The sequence below is a fragment of the Erpetoichthys calabaricus genome, chromosome 12, assembly GCF_900747795.2.
Source record: "Erpetoichthys calabaricus chromosome 12, fErpCal1.3, whole genome shotgun sequence".
NCBI lineage: Eukaryota > Metazoa > Chordata > Cladistia > Polypteriformes > Polypteridae > Erpetoichthys > Erpetoichthys calabaricus.
In genome coordinates, this window is record NC_041405.2 from 134,078,296 (window position 1) to 134,100,815 (window position 22,520).

A 22,520-nucleotide genomic window follows, 5' to 3' on the forward strand; every position below is an offset into this window, starting at 1 on the left:
TTTGAAATTAAAATATTTTTATCAGTTTAATTTTTCACACTTATTGTTATTTTCAGAAGTTTTAGGTAGTTGTTTTATGTTCTGCTTTTATTTATGGTACCTTTTATTGTGCTTTTTATTTACCTGTGTGATCACTCCCTTCTTTATTAAATTGTTCTTCTGTTTTATTGCCTCTGCTTCCATAAATCACGAGCACACACTTGGGCTGTCCTCGGTATTCGGTTAAGTAACGTTAGCCTTGTTCAGCCAGTCTGAGCAGCAGAAGCAACGCGAAGAGAGAGGGGCATCCATCACGACCTGCTCTTTCATTTCTGAAACTCGAACTTTGCGCAAAGCCGATTTTCGTGACGTCACTACTTGGTCAGGCGCGCTCGCGGCGTCACAGCAATCCTAGGAGAAGAGCGCGTGACGTGAGCCGAGCCGAGCTGCAGGCAGGCAGCCAGATAGGCTGTCGGGAAGCGGCAGAGCGACGCAGAGTTGCGGCCGGCGAGTCCGGCTCCTGTCAGTGCTCTACAATAGGTGGCAAACGCAGCGAGTGCAGCTCTGTATGAGGCGCCGTTCAGGAAAAAAATCGTCATAGCTCTGGCCCCGGCACGCTGTGCACCTGCACCGAGTCGGTTTCGAGAGCACGGCCGAGTAGAGATTCCGAATGGATGAGGCAGCAGAGCCAAGCCCTGTGGAGAGGAGCACAGGAGGCTGCTACGTCGGGGCAGAGGTGCTGGAGGAAGACGAGGACGAAGCACAGTGGCTGGAAGGCGGTGGCTCAGGTGAGAGAAATCGGAGAGCGCGAGCTACGAATGTCTTTAGCGGAGCTCGGAGGCTACTAGTCTGGTTCGACTGGCCTGGCGTTAATTCCTGTGGCGCTGAACGCGATGAGGCGGACGACACAGATGTCAAACCGCGGCTTGAAGCCTGGAGGCCCAGTGGCCCGTGTGTTTATAGCTGAGGGTTTATGTGTACCGGAGCTGCCGAGGTTACGTGCAAAATAAATAGCTTCTTAGTGTCGTTACCCGAGAAAAGACGACAGGGTGCTTATACATTGGGAAGAGTGGGGATGTTGGTGTATGTCAGCGAGGAGAGGGCTGCCAAAGTATTGGACTAGAGATTCCTTTGGGAGCTCGGGGGGGGGGTGAAGCGAAGTGGGTTCCAGGCCCACTGGTAGCTTTTCTGTCGGTGGGTTGATGAAAAAAGGCTGTTTGTTGGTTGTATAGCTCCTGATGTGGATGTAATGAGGAAAAAAAAAGATTCCACTAATAAGGGAGGTCCTAAAAATGAAAATGTCATTTAGTGTTGTTACTTTTTCTTTAAACTCCCCTCAAGTAACACTGGCTGAATCAGTTAATAGATGTTTGGTAAAGATGCAGTGCCTATGAATATCATAGCTTTGGAAATAGGGTTAAGAGGAAGATACTTAATGCTGGTGTATTGGGGGAGGAGAAAAAGTAGCATCTGTCACTTCAGCAGACAGATGATGGGGGATGTCCTTTAGTCTAAGTGTATTGAGACTAGGTTAAAAAAAAGTATTAGGGAAAAAAAAAGTGCATCTTATCTACTGGGAACAGTGAAAGGGAAGCCAAATTACTAATAACTGTTTGGGCTCCTTGGGGAGTGAAAGTTGAAAAGAAATGTTTCAGTTCCTGTCATAACCTATTGTTTGGGGCGAACCTTTTCATATCGGCTGTACAAGTTGTTTGGCACAAAAATTTTCATATTGGGTGTACAGTTCTTTTTGCAGAAAGAGTGCTTGTTAAACTCATGGATGTCTGCCATTTATTGTTTCCGTTGGATAACTTTAGAAGGCATTAACAGAAGAGACAGCATTGGGATAATCAGCTACTAGATGCAAATGCTATCAATGTCACCATAATAGCTGCTCAAACAGGGATCCTAGTGTTTTGGCGTTATGGTGTCTTTCAGAAAGGTGGGTTAAAGAATTCTGTCTCTTAGTTGAATGACCATGTAAAGAAGATGAAGAGTAAATACCAGCATCAGGGGTGTAAGATGATAAGGTGCATGCTTGCCAACAGGATTCTAAATGTGGGTATGTATTTAGGTCAAAGAAGGGGCAATTTAATGCCTTGATCGGTTTTGGTGTTCTTTGCGAAATAGGAACTGAGAGAATGTGGTTGCCGATTGACATAGGGATTTGAATATTTTTGTGCTTGTATTTGACTTGGGGGTCTAGTGGGATAAAAGCCAATGTAATAGTCAATGTTATGGACTCTTGGGGGGTAAAGATTGAGCATACCTGCATAACAGATCTAATAATGGCTTCCCCTTTGAAGGTTTGGGTAGCTCATTGTGTCACTAGAGATAGAGAACTAATAGAACCTGATAGGCTTAAAAATGGTTTCTGTTGATTGTAGTAGTGTTGTTGTTGAATGATGTTAAAATTTTAATTATTGCAAATTTTAATGATTACATTTCAATGACTGGCTTTTCTCAGACTAGAAAGAACTAAGGTAAGAATGAGTAGTTCAATGTGTGAGGAATATAATGGAGAGGAGAATTAGTTAAATAGAAAGGATAGTTGTGGAATCAATATGTTGTGTTTGTGAAAAGAAAAACAGTCTGAGGTGGTTTAAACATGCAGTGAGTTCTCCAGAGAATAAATGAGTGTATAATGGTGCAGGTATGGAAGCACAAGTAATAAGAGAGGTTGAAAAAGCTGTGAATGAAGTGAAAATAATTTATAAATTTAGATGGTGAGGCAGTCAATTCTGGTAATCTAGGTTAATAAACCAAAATTTATGGATTTTTTCTGAGAAATTATAAGAAGGGGTTAGCTTGTGTGTGTCAGATACATAGTGCTTAGTAGACAATTAGTGGAAAGTGAATGACAGTATCACAACGCCATGTAAACAATTGTGACTACTCTTCATAACCTTTCTTTACCTGTGTAGTTTGAGGTAGAAAATCAATTTCTGTCAAGTTAAGATTTTGATGGTGTGTGAACCCAAAATAGTGCAGTAACAGTTCTTTCTTTACTGCAAGAACCCGTCATCATTTACTGAAATGTAGAGTAGATTCTCAAGGTGTGCTAAATGTAATATTAGGGTGGAAACACAGTTGGGAGTGGGAACTATCACTTACATTGCAATCAACACACGACTAATAAATCAGTTTAACATTCAGGAATTAATTTTCTAATCTTATTAAGTTCAGGGTCATGACGAGCTAGTGCCTAACTAACTAGCATCAGGCATAAGGTGGGTATGAGTGCTGGACGTGAAGCCAGTCTCCTTTAGCGCATATTTGATCATATTACACAATGTTGTTTTACCGTGACCCATTAAACTAACCTCCATGCCTTTGTTAAGTGAGATTAAATCCCAAGAAGACATGTGAAGAACATGCAACCTCAACACTGACAGCATAATAAAGGCAGAATTGAAAGACAGGTTAAATATAATGTGTGCAATGCATACTAAGAAGACATTGTAAAACAGATGGGTTGATATTAAATATGTGAATGTGTCTTGCATCCACAAATAAAATGTTCTGTGATTTGTGTTCAGGTACAGTAATTTGCCTAATGGACATCATCAGATAATTGGCAAAGCATGCAACAACGTTTTTTCTAAAATGAGCCTCTAAAGTAGAAGAACATAAACCTTAGAAATATCAGAGTAAGTCTCACACAAATTTGTTGGCAGTTTGACTTCTTCTTTTAGCTACAGCAAAATACAGTAGACCTTGCAATCATGTTTTTCCCCCAGAGGTTTGTTTTCCTGAATCAGAAGCTAAAGTAGACTACTTTAAAATCTCATGAGCAGCAATATTATATCCATGTTATTCAGCAGTATAATTGAATCTGATAGATACATTTCAAACTGAAGTAGTTATTTTAGATAAGGAATACAGAAGTTTCAAAGTAAGCTAGCTGTGTTAACTAAATGTTGCACCAGAAAGTGAATTAGCATATGCAAGTAAGAATTTTACTGTACTCTGTACACATGACGATGATGTTCCTATAAAGCTATATTTATATAAAAATAAAGCCAGATTAACCTGTGGCTCCCAGGTGTTCCCACTTATCCTATATGAATCTAAACACTATACATTGTCTAAGCGTGTATATGCATATGTATACCAGAAAAGTATACAATTAGTTAAATGATAAATAGTTACCCATAAACATTAACCATACCCATAATAGTTACCGATAAGCATTTGTGTTAGCAGAAAAATGTTAATTCAAAATTTTCTATCTATCTGTCTATCTATCTAAACATAATAGTGTAGCAATAAGCTAATTCTGCTTCAAATGCTGATGCAAGTTTACTTATATTGTAAGTTTTGGAGGATTTATTTATTATGGCAAAAAGACAAAAACTACAACAGTGAACACCTTTGAATTGTTCACAATATTCAATGAACAAATGCATTTAAATGTATGTTTTCTTTTGATTTATTCTAATATGATTCCAGCAAAAGTACTGATTTTTTTGCCGTCATCATATAATGAGCATGAGCAAAAGCAATGTCTTTATTTTATATAAAGCAAACCATTTTATTGGGAAGAGATGTATCACTGCTACATCCATTCTAGATAACTGGCTACTGAAGTCTGAAGTTCTGAAATAGCTTTATTCCTTCCCCACCATTTTGAAAAGGAATAAATGGACATTGTAAACTGGACACAAACAAAAGGTAATGTAAACAAACTGTATTTAACCTATTAAGTTGGGAGCCTTGGAAGTAAACAAAATGCCTCGAACTCAACAGGTGCAGGAGAATAAACCCTATTTGGAATAAATGGTGCTTCTTTCCCCTTTATAAGGAGAATCTGGCCCATAGGAGATTGGCCCTTGGCTTTAGTGGCTGTCAGAAGGGAAAAAGAATGCAAGGAAGCAACATTCTCCACTGGTTTCATATCTCGTTGATTCAGTGTGCGGGACGTTAATATAAAGATACTAAATTCTGAGCAATGAGAAGCACCATATCATATTACAGGGCCACCTTAGTTTTGCTAGAGCCTATCCCAGGAGCACCAGGTGCAAGGTGCAATATAGAGAGAAGCTGATATCCAGCAATTGGTTTTAAGTATTTGAGAAAATTGATCTTAAATTGTATGTAAATGCTGCTGATGTATGAGTGTTACTTTTTCAAGTGTTTTTAAATGTTAGCTTTTAACCTGTTGTGCTTCTCTCAATAAATACCTTAGGGATTAAACATAAGCATTATGTCAATCCTAGTTATGAAAAAAAAATTATATTTCAATAGAATGAAAGGAAGGGGGAAAAGGGCCTGTGCAAATATTTTTCCAAAAAACATACTGTAGTAATAAGAAGAACTTTAAGGGTAAAATTTGTTGTTTTGTGTTCATTCCTGTCTTTATGTATTTTTTAAGCATTGCCACTGAACTTTGTTAGTGCTTTTACTATAACCTAGTCCCATCATTCAGTGGTTTTATGATTTTGTTTACTTGCATAGTTCTTTACACATGTATTTCCAAGTTACTTTGCATAAATGTATCTCCTTAATAAACAATGTTAGGTCCAGTTTGGATTCATTTGTCATGTGACTTTTGAGGCTGAATTATTTAATTCTGTGTACTTTCATCCCACACTTTAATACAATTACCATAGTCATTCAGACACATCTGCTCCTTCATGATCTTTCTGAATGGGAAGTGTTAAGGATGACAGCTTATGCAATTGCCTCTCAGTTTCACAAGAAACAGGGCAGGTTCAGACTGAGCTATGAAACTGCAGAGAAGTGCTGGGAGTTTGCTTCCTTGTTGCTGTTTCTGCCATCCTTGTTTAGACAGCACTCTATCTTCACTGAACTAATGCCATCTAAGCAGGTTAATTAGTGTGGGGTTTCATCATACAAACAGTATTTTGAGAAATGGCAGATTATGTTGAAGTGGCTAGGCAAGAAAGGTTCAGTTTCTAACGTACACAATCAAATTGGAGTCACAAAGATAAATTCATTCTGCTCGACTTCCCTGACATAATTCTGAATTTGCAGGCTCTGTGCAAAGACATGACATTTAATCAATCAAGAAGGTTAACGTCAAAAGGAAAAAAAACACCCTTTGATTTAAAGATTGTTTGACATCAAAACCTTTTTAGGGGTCATGGGCTGGCTTGTTGCTGTGAAGTGTTAGTCATGGGGTGTGGCATGTATTACTAGAAATATCAAAACAGTGGCCAAAGGATTCATAGTCTGTATAGTCTTACCTTACAGGGCAGCAGCAGAAGCTAAATAAACTCCCTCTGATCCATTGCCTAATCCATTCAGAGTGCATTTTGTATTTCCAAGCTGTTTAGCAAGCTCAAGCTAGATAGAATTTTAGTTCACAGAAGTGCTTATTAAAGTCTCAATGTTTTTTAAAGGGTTTTGGATTCAGATGAACAGACACTGACTGGAGTAAAATGAAGCTGTTTGTCCAATGTCATTCACAACTGGTCAGATTTGTTTTCATAAATGCAATTTTTGTAAATATAGGGTTTTGATAATGTTTTTTGACAATGACTGTTCAACTTATATTTTGTGAATACCACTTAACTTTTTTTAATACACACTAATACATTTTATATTTTCCCAATTTTATTTAAACTGTAATTATTTTTTTATAATCTTAATTCAATACCTTAATATAATATGCATTTAATGACGCTTCATTTGAGTCTTGAGGTTACTGAAATCAAGCATTGAATTTTGCTACTGGATTGGTTCCTTCTTTGATCTAGAACCCATGCCAATCTGGGCATGTCTCAATGAGGCTGTAATTACAGTGCAACCACTTATTGGTGTTGGCCTGTATCAGCCTGCAAGTGACAATCCTGTACTCAAAACGTCAATTCTGTTTAGTTCTTTGATTTGGCATTGTTTAGTTACTAAAAATGTTATAAAAACTCAAGTGTACTAAACTAAAAATATGTACTTGCTGACAATGTGCATGTAGCATAAGTTGGAAAATTTGATCTATACTACAAGTGCTATAGATGTCAAAAACGAACATGTGTAGCGTGAGGGAAAAAAATAAAAATTAGAAGAGTATTAAAAGCAGCAGTAGGACAATTATCCTTAAGTCTATTTTTGTGCCTGTGTAATCTTATTCGGTGTTTGAGAAGTTTGATTATACGCCAGCAGTATTGGGCACAATTTAGTGGCAGTAAAATTGGTTAGTATTTAAAGTGAACAATTAGCATCAAGGTAATTTGCTTTGTATCTTTCTTGTAAAAATGTATGTAAATGTATGTCACTTGTCTGATATCAATGTAAAATTAATACTTTGGAGAATTTTTTTGGTAATAGAAAAATATCTGGAACTAGGCTTTCAGTCTCTTTTCATTTCTTGCCTCTGGTTCCTGATGTTACTGGAGGGCTAGGGGTGAGCACCTGAGGCCATGGTTTAACCCTGAACACCTATTAAGCCTTGTTTCCTTGACTCTCTTAGTAATTTTGATTAAAAGTATACATTGTACTGTTGAGTTTTATTTATGTGGATGTTTGTTTTTTCCATCCATCTGTTTTCCTTCTTTACTGGATAAGCTGAAGTACAGATATTTTAAAATTACTTTTTAATTATTATCATCTGTACTTCTTTTTGCACCATTTTAAAAATAAACCCTTGATAATATTCAGTGTCATCATAGGACACACTTTATATGCTCAAAATGTTTCTTGAGACATAAGAAAAATCCGAACTTCCAGAGTAAACCAATGCAGCAAGGGAGGATTTGCAAGTTCCGTATAGGATAAGAATGGGCCATCAATTGAACCCAAGCCTTTCATGGTTTGTGGCAGTAGCAATAACCATTAAATTATGAAAAACATTGAGATCAGTTTAATAAGATTTGATGTTTAAATGCTAAAACTTTTATAGGACTAAGTGTAGGATTTTTAAAAACCCACTATTGCTGTAACATTAGTACTGTATATGTAAAAATATGTGAGTTTGGGATTAAGCTCTGCACTTATGTATTAAATCTGTAGTATTAAAGGGAGAACTGAACTTTGTGGTAAAATCTTAAGAATGGTGTAGTGGAGTTAAATATGATTTGCTACCTGTGATTAAAATAAAAACTATACAAGTGCAGATAATGTTTTGAACTAAAACTAAATTTAATTCTTCTCTCAGTAGACAGATATGGCTATATAGTATTGAATGAGCTAGTAATCTCATAACAATGACTTGGCTATATTTTGAGCCAGATGTTGGTAGTTACTATTTATCAAGAATACCTGGGGCAACTTTAAGAACTTCTGGGAGATATTTTAACATGATTTGCCTTCCTGGTAGTAATGGTTATGAGACAAGGACCAATTCTGAACAGGGTGGTGGCAACCAATGGCTGATCTCAGTACAGTGAAGCTATAAGGAAAAGTGGCTAATTCCTTCCCCATTCAGAATATTATTGTTTTGTTGGGTATCATGTGGTCTAATTTTGATTATCATTAAAGAGTCACAAATGAGTCTTTTTGCAATCATCCATCTAACCATTATCCATGTATATAATCCAGTCTGTCCCATGAACATTCAATTGATTGCCACTTGTGTATCTGAGCTTTTATTTATTGTGTATTAGTACCTCCACTGACAACAATGTAGCCTTCAGTGCTGTGCATCTTAAAAAAAATCTGTTTGAGATACATTTCTGCAGATGTATGCATCTGGGATCACAGGAAGGAATGGGCTGGTTTATACAAATATGTTTGAATATAACTGCACCAGCAGTTCAGTATTTCACTGTGGGAAATGAAAGGTATAGGTAATAGAAATAGTAAGGAAGCAGGAGGGCTCAGGGCAGTTTGTGTGTGTGTAAATGTTTTTATGCTTTTAATAGCATGAATCAAATTGATGCAAAGAGTTTGTAGACAATCGCTACAACAGTCTTTAAAGTGTTAGCTTTAATAGGGGGCAGATGATAAGCTATAATTTTGTCTCTTGTGTATATGTTAATTACTCTCCATATAATAAATATTTTCTGACAGATACAATGCATGTACATAAGTTTATTAAGTATTTCAATTTTATATACACGGTAATAGTTGAATTTTGATTTATGACTTATTTAGCAATTTGCAGTTACACACTGAAAACTATGCTTTTTATACTTTCCTGTGTATGATGTATCAATGCATTAATTGAGTAAACTTGCTTAATATGCAAATTATTATATTTGTCATAAAACAAGAGCATCACAGATTTTAGCAAAAAAAAAAAAACAATGAAAACCTTAGGTTGACTCCAGGCAAATTCTAGTAAATATTCTGAAATTCAAAAGCTTTGTTATTATCCCACTCAAATTGTTCTCATAATGTACCCAGAAAAAAAGCCTTATAAAAATGTGGCACATTAAAGTCATTCAGAAATGCTTTAAATTCAGTCAGTTTTTATGAAAATGAAGTGATGTTACTAGCTGCGGTACACATCATGGCTTAAAGTTTAACAAGCACTACGCAGTGCATATCAGTGCAATTCCAGAATATATTTAATTGAATATTGTTCCTTGTTGTGGTTGTGAATTGACTTGGGATAGAAAAGTTCAATTTCGAACACTTGTCTACGGGTATTTTTAAGGCAGCATCTGGCTGGCATGAGGTTTCCAGGAACAGAGATAAAACCAAGTTTGCAAAGGCAAGTGACAGTTCTTTGACTGATCTCCACAAGGTTGAGTGACCCTCATTGGCAGATGAAGAGCCCCTAGACATGCAATTTTCAGAAGTTAAAGGACCGCTAAGGGCATTAGACTCTGTCCTCTATTGGCTTCTGCTGATTATCCTCCAAGGTACCGTGACTTCTCACACTGTCAGGCCTTTTTAATTTCTCACTGACAGCGTGGTTGTCTCATTCTCACACACATGCACACAAAGGTCTCTAGTCCTCTGCCAAATTGTTGGTGGCCCTGCTGGACATCCTTTCACAATTTCCATGTGATATGGTTACAAATAAATAGTATAGCAGAAACATTAAAAATGCTGTTAAAATATAAACATCATTCTAAACATGCAAAAACAGTGTAAATCATTTTATCATATTTATTTGAAATTCTGAAGCAGTGAATTTTTATTAAATTGAAAATAGTTCAATAGCAGTCATTGTAATTAAGAGCATTCTCAAAGCAACATAATTCAATTCACTATCACTGAAGGCTGGAGCCTGTCACGGCAGCACTGGGAGCAAGGTATGTAATAGTACCGGACAGGTTATCAATGCATTGCCAGGGCCACTCACATGCAAACACACACTTAGACACAAGGATTAAGTTTGAACCACCAGTTCACGTATCAACACCCTGTTGGAGATGTTCATGGACAACAGGAAAATTTAGGAAAAGAAAGCATTACAGTTTTTACCTTGAGACTTATTTTTTGAAGCAGTCCTGTTTCTGTGTATTAGCCCGTAATGTTTTTATATTCAACCTATTTTACTCTAATAAAATACTGCCAATACTGATGCTCTGTGCAAGAAAGGACAGAGCCGACTATACCTCCTTAGAAGGTTGGCGTCCTTCAACATCTGCAATAAGATGCTGCAGATGTTCTATCAGACGGTTGTGGCGAGCGCCCTCTTCTACGCGGTGGTGTGCTGGGGAGGCAGCATTAAGAAGAAAGACACCTCACGCCTGGACAAACTGGTGAGGAAGGCAGGCTCTATTGTTAGTATGGAGCTGGACAGTTTAACGTCTGTGGCAGAGCGACAGGCGCTCAGCAGGCTCCTATCAATTATGGAGAATCCACTGCATCCACTAAATAGTATCATCTCCAGACAGAAGAGCAGCTTCAGCGACAGACTGCTGTCACTGTCCTGTTCCACTGACAGATTGAGATCATCGTTCCTCCCCAAAACTATACGACTCTTCAGTTCCACCCGGGGGAGTAAACGTTAACATTTAACATTATACAAAGTTATTGTCTGTTTTTTACCTGCATTATTATCAATCTTTAATATTGTTTATTGTATCAGTATGCTGCTGCTGGAGAATGTGAATTTCCCCTTGGGATTAATAAAGTATCTGTCTATCTATCTATCTACATTAAAGCGTTATTTCATCTTGGCATGTTGTTTGCCATCTTACTCTTCTTCAAGAAACAGTATACAGCATGTTATCTGTCTTGTTCAGGAAACTTTTTTTAATACAGTAGGCCAAAACTTGAATGAGATGGTAATTGGGTTAATGTGTTTCTTTTTTTACTACTTATTTTGGTTAGTGGCATATGTGGAGGAAATACATCTTGAGCATTTTCAGGTGGAGGCAAGCATTAAGGCATATGTGGCAATTGCTTAATGAATGTGGCAGTTGTTTAATGAATGTGGTGATGCATTGCAGGGACCATTGTCTGTTCATCTGCCCAGAAAGCAACTGTAAATACGCAACTGCAGGAAACCCTGCATGTCAAAAATAATGGGTACATGATTTTTGTGATCTGAAAAGTGTTGTCATTTTTTATGCTTCTTTAATCATCCTCTTTAATAAAATCCCTTTGTGCGTCCAGGTGTCCGTGTGTGTGTGTCTTCTGGTAAAGTGCGCATGCGTGGGGCACGGTGCGATGCGCGATATTACTGTCAGAGAAAGTTAGAGGTGTTTTACGGAAATACAAACCAATATTACTGCGAGAGGAAATTAAAGGTACACAATACAGTGACGCATATTACAGCCACATACAAGCCAGTATTATTGTCAGAGGAGATTAAAGGCATATTACCAACGTGCACGCCTGTATTACCGCCAGAGAAAATTAAAGGTATATTACGTATGTACAAGCCAGTGGACGTACAAGACAGTATTAAAGACACACAATACACGGCGGCAACCCACGAAGAACGGTCAGCTCAGCAAGTAAACATCAACAAAAGAAAGGCTGAAAGAAAGAAAAATACGACCAACAAAAAGAATGAGATCAAGGACCCTTTCCATTTAATATAGACTGTTCCTACTAATGTTTATGCACTACTGTTCTAGCGCCCGTTATTGTAATGGGCTAAATGACTAGTCATAAAATAAGACTGGATCTTTAATGATTTTCTTCTTCAAATTACTTTTATGAAGCAGTCATCTTGTAATAGTCTGCGATGGTGTTTTAAATATTGAGTACATTTGTAATGTTACTGTGTTGCAGCCGCATTGAAATGGCAAGTTCTGAAAGTGGTATCATGTTGCTGGTATCCAAGAAAGTGAAGCTTAAATACTGCCATATTATTGGGGGGGGGGGGGGGGGTGGGGGTTGGGGGGAGACTATAAATGGATATCGTAGTCTGCTAGACTACCAGCTTTGCAAACCTGGTAGTCCAGGTACACCTTCAGGAAGCCCAGCTTTATGTATGAGGTGAAGGGTTACCTGCAGTGGTTATTTAGTAAAGCTTTGTTGTGCACGATTGCATATTTGGCATCTTGGAAGAGAATTTTTTAGAAAATGTATTATGTTTAAAGGATTATATCATATTAATGCGTGATTTTTTCCCAATGTATACAAAGATATTTTATCAAAAATTAATTGAAATTCTGTGTTTATAATGTATTCTTAAAATTTGTTTTCAGATGTAATTTAGACTCAACCAATTGATTTCTGTGTCAAATACATCGTCACTTTGACTTTCACAGTTATTCTAACGTGCAATATGTCCTTAACAGTGTCATACACCTTTAATTAACCACAGTCAGTGAATTATGTATAGAGCTGCATTAAGATGGTCCACATGTTACTAAAGATGAGGTTTAGTAACATGGAGTTACTAAAAAGAAAAAGCATCTTCACACTGTAATTTTTGGTCTAATATAAGGAGCGTTTTCCCAGCCATTAGTTTACCTGTTAGGTGCCCAGACTAAATACATGGCAGTTAATGGTATCTAATTTTTATTTTTTAATGAGATTCAGTGTTCTCCCCAGAAATTTTTCCCAGCTGGGTGGCGTGGGACGGGAAAATTTGGTGGTGGGGAAAATAAAATGTGCACTATTTTTATTAGTTAATGATTATTAATTATTTTCCAATGCTCAATATGACTTCCTTTTTTAAGGTTTGACACTTGTGCCAGAATATTTTTATTAAATTTAAGAAGTATCCAATTCAGGATCCTGCAACCCTAACAAAAATTGTAAATAACAATTGTTCTGACATAAACCAAGAGGCACAAGTATTGTTGCTGTCAGGAAGAAAAGTGAAAACAATGAATAAAAAGAATGGGAAACCTAATGAAGAAAAATTAAATAATATTCTTCAAAGCCAACTTGCAAATGCAGAAGGTGTCTTCAGTTAAATATTTATTCTTCTTTTCTTCCAAGAAGCACAGTTGTCTGCAGCTTTCCCATAATCAAAGTCCCCAGGATCTGGGCCCTCCAAGGAGATCAGCATCAGATCTTGATCCTTTTAAGGGCAGAAAAAACCCTTTCACATTCAGCTGTGATCACTGGGCTCACTAGCCCAACATGAGCTAGTTTTTTTAAATTTGGAAATGCCTCTTTGAGCTCTGATGTCGTTGTCATTTTTAGTAAAATCTGTTTTGGACCGAAGTCTTTGTATGATTGACTTCTGACTTCTTGACTTTTTTGACACAACTGTCCATTCTTGCCTCCTATTATTTTAAAATTGGAGGGCTACCATTTTTGGAGTAGTGATTGAAAATAATTTCAGCAGACTCATTTGAATTGTTTGTTTCTTCATTGAAAACGTTTGAAAAGCTGGAAATAATTGGCATGTCAGGGAATCTTGCATCTAGGTGCTTGATAACTGTCTGTAGATATTTATCATATATTGCAGTTTTCAATGACATTACATCACTCTGTGTATAAACAATGAGGAGATTTGACCATTCTTCGGCCAGACAATGATGAAGGCTTTGAAAATATCTCCCAGGAGTGTCTTTCAACTCAATGATAAAAATTTTGTGGCGAGCAAAATTGGCTCAATTTCGGTAAGATTGACATCTTGCCTTTGCCAAGCCTTAGATAAGTTGGACAACAAAGGTAATAGGTCTGAAAGCATCATCAGAGAGGGAACAAAATTGTATGTTTTAATACATCTGCTTAATCCTTTAGCTGTGATGTAATTTCGTTCAATGGCCTCTCTTTCCAGCGCAGCTATGACACTCATCATACACTGTCGTAGTGACTGTACTACAGTGTCATGAGACAGCCATCTAGTGTCACTGGCCATTTTCAGCTTAATCTGGGGAATGTTCAGAATATTTTGTATTTCCGTTAAACCAGCCATTCTAACTGAAGAATTTTGGAAGAAATAGAACAGCTGCCTTAAGATGTCATTCAGTTTTGTTAAATAAGGTACAGCAGCTGCTGCTTGGGCACTTACAAGGGTTCAATTGGTGGTTTACACAGTGGCAGTTGACCAAGAGTCCAGATATTTTATCTTTAAGTAGTTTTGCCACACTTTTCTTTTTCCCAATCATAACAGCCGCTCCATTTGTCCCTAGTCCAACCAGATTAGCAGTTTTCAAGCCTAGAGTGCCCATAGTCTCACTCAGTGTGTTGGTTATAGTCTCCGCTTTGCCATCGGTCATATTGCGGGTTGATACAAAACTAATTCTGACCTCTCTAGTGACCTGGCAAACATATTTAATGTAAATAATTAATTGTTTTACAACTGAGATGTCTGTGGTTTCATCACACAGAATACTGAAACATTTTTCAGCGTGTATATTTTTTAGTATGTTAGACTTTATTTCTGATGCTAAGACATCCAGCAGGTTTTGAATTATTCTTTCAGAGGTGTAATATGCATTTTTACCAACACTGAGATGTTGTAAAAAGGAACAACCCATTTCTTTACAGTGTTCCAACAGCTTTTCAAACAACGTTGTACTGTATGTGGCAACTCATTTTTTGCCAACCAATACATGGATCTTAAAGCTCCCACAAAGGCATCTCTCTAAGTTATTTAACACAGATACAGATCTTTCAATTTGACCGATTCCAGTTTGCTGTAGTACACGCTTTCCTAAAAGGTCAGCAGAAGTCTCAATGTGCATTTAACTTTTTTCATGGTCCAGCAAACTTTCTTTTCAAATTCTTGTGCATGGCACATTTACCCAAGATAACTCCCACCTTGGAGGGTGTTTGTTTGAATATTTCATGCACAATAAACACCACATACCATTTTCTTTAACCATTAGCCAATCATAATCTTTAAATCATTGTTTGTTTATGCCGGATAAGCAGTGCTTAGATTTATCAATTGGCAGAGTGTTTGCTGAAGAGACTTCCCTTGATGGACCAGCCTCTGCAATGTCTTTGTCCGAAATTGCCAAATCAGGAGTTGACACCGCACCTTTATTAGTTTGTGGCGCATCTTTTCTGAAATAACTGAGCAGTGTTGTTTTCTGAACACTTTTGTTACTCATGTTGGTAAAACGTTTGGAAAAAATTAAAAGTACCTATGAATAAGACTCAGTATGAGCAAATATAAAAACGGCAGAGAGAGTCACTTTAACAAAAAACACAGTGAATGCTACAAGGATTTTTGCACACAGAACACAACTAATGCTTAACCCTTAGGAATTGTTTATACTTCACACTCAGAACACGTATGTGCCCGCATCATGGCTGCCACGCATTCTGAGCATTCATTTGATGCGTCCTCTGAGCAGGTCCTCAGAAATTAATGTGACGCGTGCGCGAGTTGCAGTACCATCAAAAAGTCAGGGGGCGCAGTGTGGTAAAAGTTGGAATGTGACGTCAGAGTCTCTGTTTACTATCTACATGTGACAGAAAACTGCTTTGCAGATCCTACAAGATCGGTGTACGTGCTTCGATATTTGATAAATGGTTCGATGTGGTGAAACAAAATGTCGACATACAGATGTATTCGTGGTGCTTTTATATTCAAGTGTCGCATATTCACAATCGTAATGACACGATACGTTTTAAAAGTCTCACATACCATCTTCTGTGCTGTCTTTTTTTCTAGGGCTTCCTCTGCTCCTGACAGCAGCGAATCACCAGCAATAGATGGCCACACTGAGCACATTAAATGTATGATATTCCAACTCTCTGCACATTTAGAATCCTTAGATTTATACTTGATATCACTTTCATGATGAAAAGCATTAAAGTATGTATATTACATTTTACAGATAAATCGGTAATTTCGTTTAAATGATGAATACTGTTAATAATTACACACATGGGGGTGACACAGTGACGGAGCATTAGCGCTGCTGTCTTGCAGGGAGTCACGTCACTGATATTCCCTGCCTGGAGTTTACATGTTTTCCTGCTGGGTTTCCTCAGTGTACTCCAGTTTCCTTCCAAAGATATGCAGATTTGGTGCCGCTAAAATGATGCTAGCGTATGTGTGTGCTTGTTTTCACCTTGCGATGAGCCGAGGCCTCGTCCAGGGATTGTTTCTCACTCGTGCCCAATGCTTGCTGGAATGGACACATCCCTGGATTTAATCAATAAACATCCTTTTCACAGATATTGCAGTACGGTGTCATTGGAATTTAATGGGTGCTCCAGGCAATTCACAACACAGCGAAGCCGAACCTGTTCTCACTGTGTTAATATCTCACGCTGCCACCTGGTGGATTCCTCCAGATGTGCGCAAAGTACGTGCACAAATATAAACACTACAACGCTTGCGTAGCAGGAGCATCTGCTGCAGCATGCGTCGCATTGCGTGAAGTATAAACCCAGCCTTAAACCTCTGGAACTGGCTATAGTCGGTTCCCAATGCAATTTGCCAGTACGCTGGAGCCGAGTGTATTCATCAAAGTACATTCGTTGAACGCCGCAACTGGCTAAAGTCGGTTTCCAGTGCAATTTGGAAGCACGCCGAAGCCGAGTATATGTGGCGACATACATTTGGTGATGTACATTCATTGAACTCCGCAACAGGCTAAAGTTGTTTCTCAGTGCAATTTGCCAGCATGCCAGAGCCAAGTATATTCGGTGATGTATATTCATTGAATGCTGCAACCGGCTATAGTCGTTTCATTACAACTTGCCAGCACGCAGGGGCCAAGTATATTCAGCGACGTACATTCATTGAATGCCACAACCGGCTATAGTTGCTTCACAGAGCAATTTGCAAGCACGCCGGAGCTGATCAGTCAGTTTCGTATATTCGTTGAGCACCAGCTCTTGACCACTGCCGGCCCCGGCAGCACTGCACCCTCACTGTCTCTGGGATTCAGCTGCTGCACTAGTCTAGCCTGCAAGCATCCGCGCTTACCTCTGTATGCTTGCGTGCAGCCATTTCAAGTGCAGTTGGCTCAGTGATTTACTGAATTTCATCCTTGGCGTCAGTTGCACCTTGTACATATTGTTCCAGTAGTTTTTTTTAATAGTTTTTACAGTTCATTAGCAGTTTGTAAAATGATCAGTGTTGCAGTAATTGTGATGCTCTTTGCATGAAAAAAATGTGTTCCATTAAAATTTCACTTTTTCTTTGTGAATTGTGATGTTTACTTAAAAAGTGCAGGAAAAAAGTATTTGGCATCCAGGGATTCATTAACCCCCAAGTATGTGGCGGTTTAAGGGTTAAACAACTGTGTATTTATGTGTGTGTGTGTGCGTGTGTATATATATATATATATATATATATATATATATATTCTATTTATTAGAGGTTTGCTATGTACTAAACAAGAAGAGAGCAGCTGTATGCTTAGTGGCACTACACAGACTGCGCTGACACTGAGAACAGAGACGTCACTTCCTGGTGCCCTTTTTCTGATATCTGACAGGCTGGTCTTTTTTATTTTATTATTTACACTGACTCTGCATACACTGTAATCCTGAATGCTAATAGAAGTTGTTATAGGTTTGTAACACCTTCTTTTAACATATCACAGCAGTCCTCCTCTCGCCCGTCCACCTCCTCATACTCTTTGCTTGTGAACTCCGCTCCGCCTCGTCCCTGCTATTAGCTTGTTTTAGCATGCAGTGATCGACAACACCCCACCCCGCCAATCCCCTCGCCACTTGTGATCCTGCTTCTAAAATATTTGCCCGCTCGTCCCTTGCCATCTCTGCAGATCATTAGATCTGCCTGTGCCTGTAGATCTGCAGATGATAGGTGGGTGCTCACCTAAATTAGCCGGGCAGAGCGCCCGGCTAAAAGACGCTAGGGAGAACACTGGAGATTCCTCTGTATGAATGCATAAAGGAAGACCTATTTGTAATGGAGGATTACCACCTGTTTTCAAAAGGTTAAGGTCAATTTCCTAGTGCTGAACACTTAAATTGTGACGAGCAGTGTTGATACATTCAGGCCATCATCACATGTGATCAACAAGCTACTGAATATTTAAGGTACTTTTCTCAGAGGTAGCATGCCTGTCGGTTGAAAAGAGTTACCTGCTGTATCAGTGTATATTTTTATTTCCAAGTTGTACATTTCATGAAAAATCACTGCATCAGCATTTGTGAGATATTCCAGGTTGCCTAGTAAACAGTCTAATGTTACTGTGTTTTGCCATCTTTTCAATTCTAAAATTAGTTTTACCTGAAAACAAAGAACTTCTTTTATCTGTGGTTTCCGGATGCTCTCTGCAGGCAGCACAGTATGTTCTCTGACTTGGTTGTGATGCCGTCTACTCCCTGTAGTCATTGCTACTTTGCAGAATATCCTCCATATTTAATCCACTAAAAAAGTTCTTTCAGTATTTGAAAAGTTATTTTCTGTTTATTTTTGTCACAATACTGCTAGGAATTATGATTCCAGGTATGGTTTGGCTTGTCCTTTCCTGTTTTTTCTTGTATGCTAAATGACAAGAGGGTACAATTACCTTTTGGCATTCTTGCCCTCCTTTCTCCAGTTGCTTTACAGCTAACACTATTGTTTCCCTTGCTTGCTTTATAGACTTGCTGCGCAATTATGCTATACTGGTTGCTAGTTTGTGTGTGCGGGCAGACTCATTAACACAAAGCAGGGAAGGGAAGGAGAGTAAAATATTCTTGTGAATGGATGCTGTACATGATAAAGAAATGTACTTCAAATATTTTTTCATGTCTGTCTTCCACTTTGATGACCTGTTGCTTCATATTCAGCCCTTCATTTATCATTCTGACACTCATGTAACCAGCTTCTCCTTGAAATCAATTTTTAGGGTACATGGCACCACTACCTTATTGCCATGTAGTTGGAAAAAATGAATGCACAGCACACTGCAAAAGTTCAGCACATGTCGCCACATCTGATGTCATTTTTGCTTTGCTGTCCTTGCAACCAGCATAGATGTGTCAAGTATACACAAGGCTTTAGATGGGGGTTACGGGCAGTCTGGTGTACTATAAGCAGCTGTCTTTAAAAGGGACACCAAAGTTAAGATTGTACATGAAGAATTGGGTCTTTTGTTATTATCAAAGTTTGAGATTAAGAATATATTGCATAAACCAAAAATCCAAAACATCTAGTATCCCACTGGGCTTTGTGAGTTTGTAGTTTAGTTGTCCAATATTAAAAACTGATAGTTCCAGGTATCTGTACTACCAATTTGCCTACCCCTGTTACTGATGTTTACTTATGTATTCGTCCAAAACACTCCTTTTCAGCTCTTTTCTCCTTTTCCTAATTGTAGCTAAAGTACTCATTCAAACCTGCATAATCAATGTAGGTACATTTGTTGGGTTGCATTCGCTGTGCATTAAGAATGCAAATTCCTTTTACTTTAGGTATATGTACTACCTTTTTCAGAAGACAGGCTTAGAGTGCATGTACAGGCTTAGAAAAATAAAATAATAATAAGTGATACAACAGCATGCAATATTGCATACATACACTGGTCAGCCTTAACATTATAACCACTTGCCCAATATGGTGTAGGTCCCCCTTATGCTGCCAAAACAGTTCTGACCCATTAAGGCATGGACTCCACAAGACCTCTGAAGGTGTCCTGTGATATGTAGCACCAAGACGCTAGCAGCAGATCCTTTAAGTCCTGTAAGTTGTAAGGCAGGGCATTAATGGATCATATTTGTTTTTCCAGCACATTCCACAAATGCTTGATTGTATTGAGATCTGGGGAATTTGGGGGCAAAGTTAACACCTTGAATTCTTTGTCATGTTTCTCAAACCATTTCTGAACAATTTTTGCAGTCTGGCATGGCACATTATTCTGCTGAAAGTGGCCACTGCCATCAGAGAATACTGTTTCCATGAAGGGGTGTACTTGGGTCTGCAACAATCTTTAGGTAGGTGGTTTGTGTCAAAGTAACATTCACTTGAATGGCAGGACCCAAGGTATCCCAGGAGAACATTGCCTAGGAGTTCATCACTGCCTCCGCCAGCTTGCCTTCTTTCCATATCCTGCTGCCATTTCTTCCCCAGGTAAATGATGAACGTGCATCTGACCATCCACATGATCTAAAGTAAAATGCGATTCTAAGACCAAGCCTTCTTCCGTTGCTCCATGGTACAGTTGTGATGCTCACATACCCTTTATAGTTGCTTTTTTACGGTGGACATGGGTCAGAATGTTCTGACATCTTTCTTTCATGCGCATCATTAAGATTTTCAGCAATTTGTGCTACAGTAGCTCTTCTGTGGGTGTTAGACAAGATGGACTAGCCTTTGCTCCACATGTGCATCATTGAGCCTTGGCTGCCCGTGAGCCTGTTGCTGGTTCACTGGTTGTCCTTTCTTGGATCACTTTTGATAGGAACTAACCACAGCATACTGGAAACACCTCACAAGACCAGATGTTTTGGAGATGCTGTGACCCAATTGTCTAGACAGCACAATTTGGCCATTGATATAGTCACTTAGATCCTGACACTTACCAGTTTTTCCTATTTCCAACACCACCTTCAAGAACTGACTGTCCAGTTGCTGCCTAGTGTATCCCACCACTTGAGAGCTGCAATTGTAACAAGATAATCAATGTTATTCACTTCACTTTGTCAATGATTTAAATGTTATGGCTGATTGGTGTATATTCTATAGGTATACAGTAGTAAATTAATAAATGGAATGTTCTGCATAATATATGATAAAATACAACATCTTTCCTAACATAAGTATGACTTTTCTTTAAGTCTACTTAATCCTGTATATTGGGAAGGAACAGCCTGGCCATCAAGCCAGTGAAACAGTTCAAGGACAACACCAGGGTGCTAGCCTTAAAGGCAGAGTTTCAAAAGCCACATCTGAAATTGGCAAATAAAAAGAAAAGGGTAAAATGGGCAAAACAGCACAGATGGTGGGTGACTCGAAAAGAGTATTATGGTCAGCATCTTGGAGTCATCTTTCCACTGTTGCAGATGTTGCTGGTATTTGCTGTGTATTTAAGGAAGCAGTCACCTGAAGATCTGTAAGTCATCTGTTTCTTAAATGACAAACTGATGTGCTTATTCTGTTGTGCATCTATCTCTAATAAATCCAGTGTGCTCTTTTCTTTCCAGAAATTAGTGGACACCTTTGTATGTATTTTTCACGTTTCTGGCAATCTGTCACATAGAATAAGCTTCATTTAGCAAACCAACAATAGACTGGAATGTTTATTTAGAAACTGTTTGTTTTGGCCATTTTTGAACCCAGAAATGAACTTTAGAAATCACAGTTGCTTGCAATCTTGGAAAGACAGTTTACTTGCTTTACTGAACAGAATACCAGATTTCAGCTGTGTTGACACGATTATAAAGGTTTCTCTAATAATCTATTTGCAATTAAGCATCATTAATTAAGGAAGAGCTAATAGTGTTTACCTTTAGGGCACTGTAGTAATGGCTACTGACAATGGAGCTTTGCAGTTGTATATGGATAATACATTAGAAGTCAGTCATTTCAAGGAGTAGTATCAGCCTTTTGCAACACGAGTAATGTCTTGGCTATATTTTTAAATCCGTGTAACCATAACTCGATAAAGCATCAATTTCTATCAAAAATATCAACATATTTGGGTGATTACAAACTTCTGCATCCAGTGTATATCTTTGAGAAGTTGGAGGAAGATTGGAGCACCTGGAGAAACACTCATGCTGACACAGGGAGATGTGAGAACAGCACACAAGCAGAAACCAGATTTGAACTCGGGACACTGGATTTGTGAGGTAGTAGCACTGATCTCCACACTGTTGTGCCAGTTCAGCAGCATTCAATACTTAATAAATTGCAAGAAAACAAATTTTAAAGAAACCACATAAGTAACAAACTTATCAGTCATGGGGTTCAATTGACTTTTTTCCATTAATTGTATTTCAAGAATAGTATCTTATCCAGTAGATAAAATTTGCAGAGCTTATACAACAATCAATAACTTCAAAGTCAATCTAGAAAACGCACCAGAGAAATTAAAAGAAATAAATGGAAAAAAAATAATAATAACAAAGCAAGAATTCTACCCCCACCTGAGGGAAAGAGAGGAGAGCCAAGAGCAGAGAAAAAACATCTTCCTCCCCACCTAAATGCATGCTTATTGTAATTTTTTTAAATTTACGTCTTGCTGCGTTTTGAAAAAGTTTTGGGCAGATTCTCTAAGCGAGAATTACATTTTTTTCCCAGTTTCAAATAATACAAAATATAAGTTAACCACTGAGATATAAAAGGTGGGCTGGGTTTCTTTCAGTTAGCAGGATAAGTCTATATGCTAATAGTGTGGTATCGGCGA

At 38.2% G+C, this 22,520-nt stretch overlaps 1 protein-coding gene across 7 annotated transcripts in view; it reads left to right on the forward strand.

The window, feature by feature from the left end:
• Positions 1-395: 395 nt before the first annotated feature.
• The window catches only part of pip5k1ca (phosphatidylinositol-4-phosphate 5-kinase, type I, gamma a), a 78,043-nt gene continuing 55,918 nt past the window's right edge, over positions 396-22,520 (forward strand). For 3 of the 7 annotated variants that reach the window (XM_028816284.2, XM_028816283.2, XM_028816285.2), the window contains exon 1: positions 398-767. In XM_028816284.2, the coding sequence (XP_028672117.1) occupies positions 650-767 (118 nt within the window). In that variant the 5' untranslated portion in view covers positions 398-649. Of the gene's footprint in view, positions 800-22,520 lie in introns of all 7 variants that reach the window. The other 4 variants (XM_051934654.1, XM_051934656.1, XM_051934653.1 and 1 more) reach the window with 3 other exon arrangements.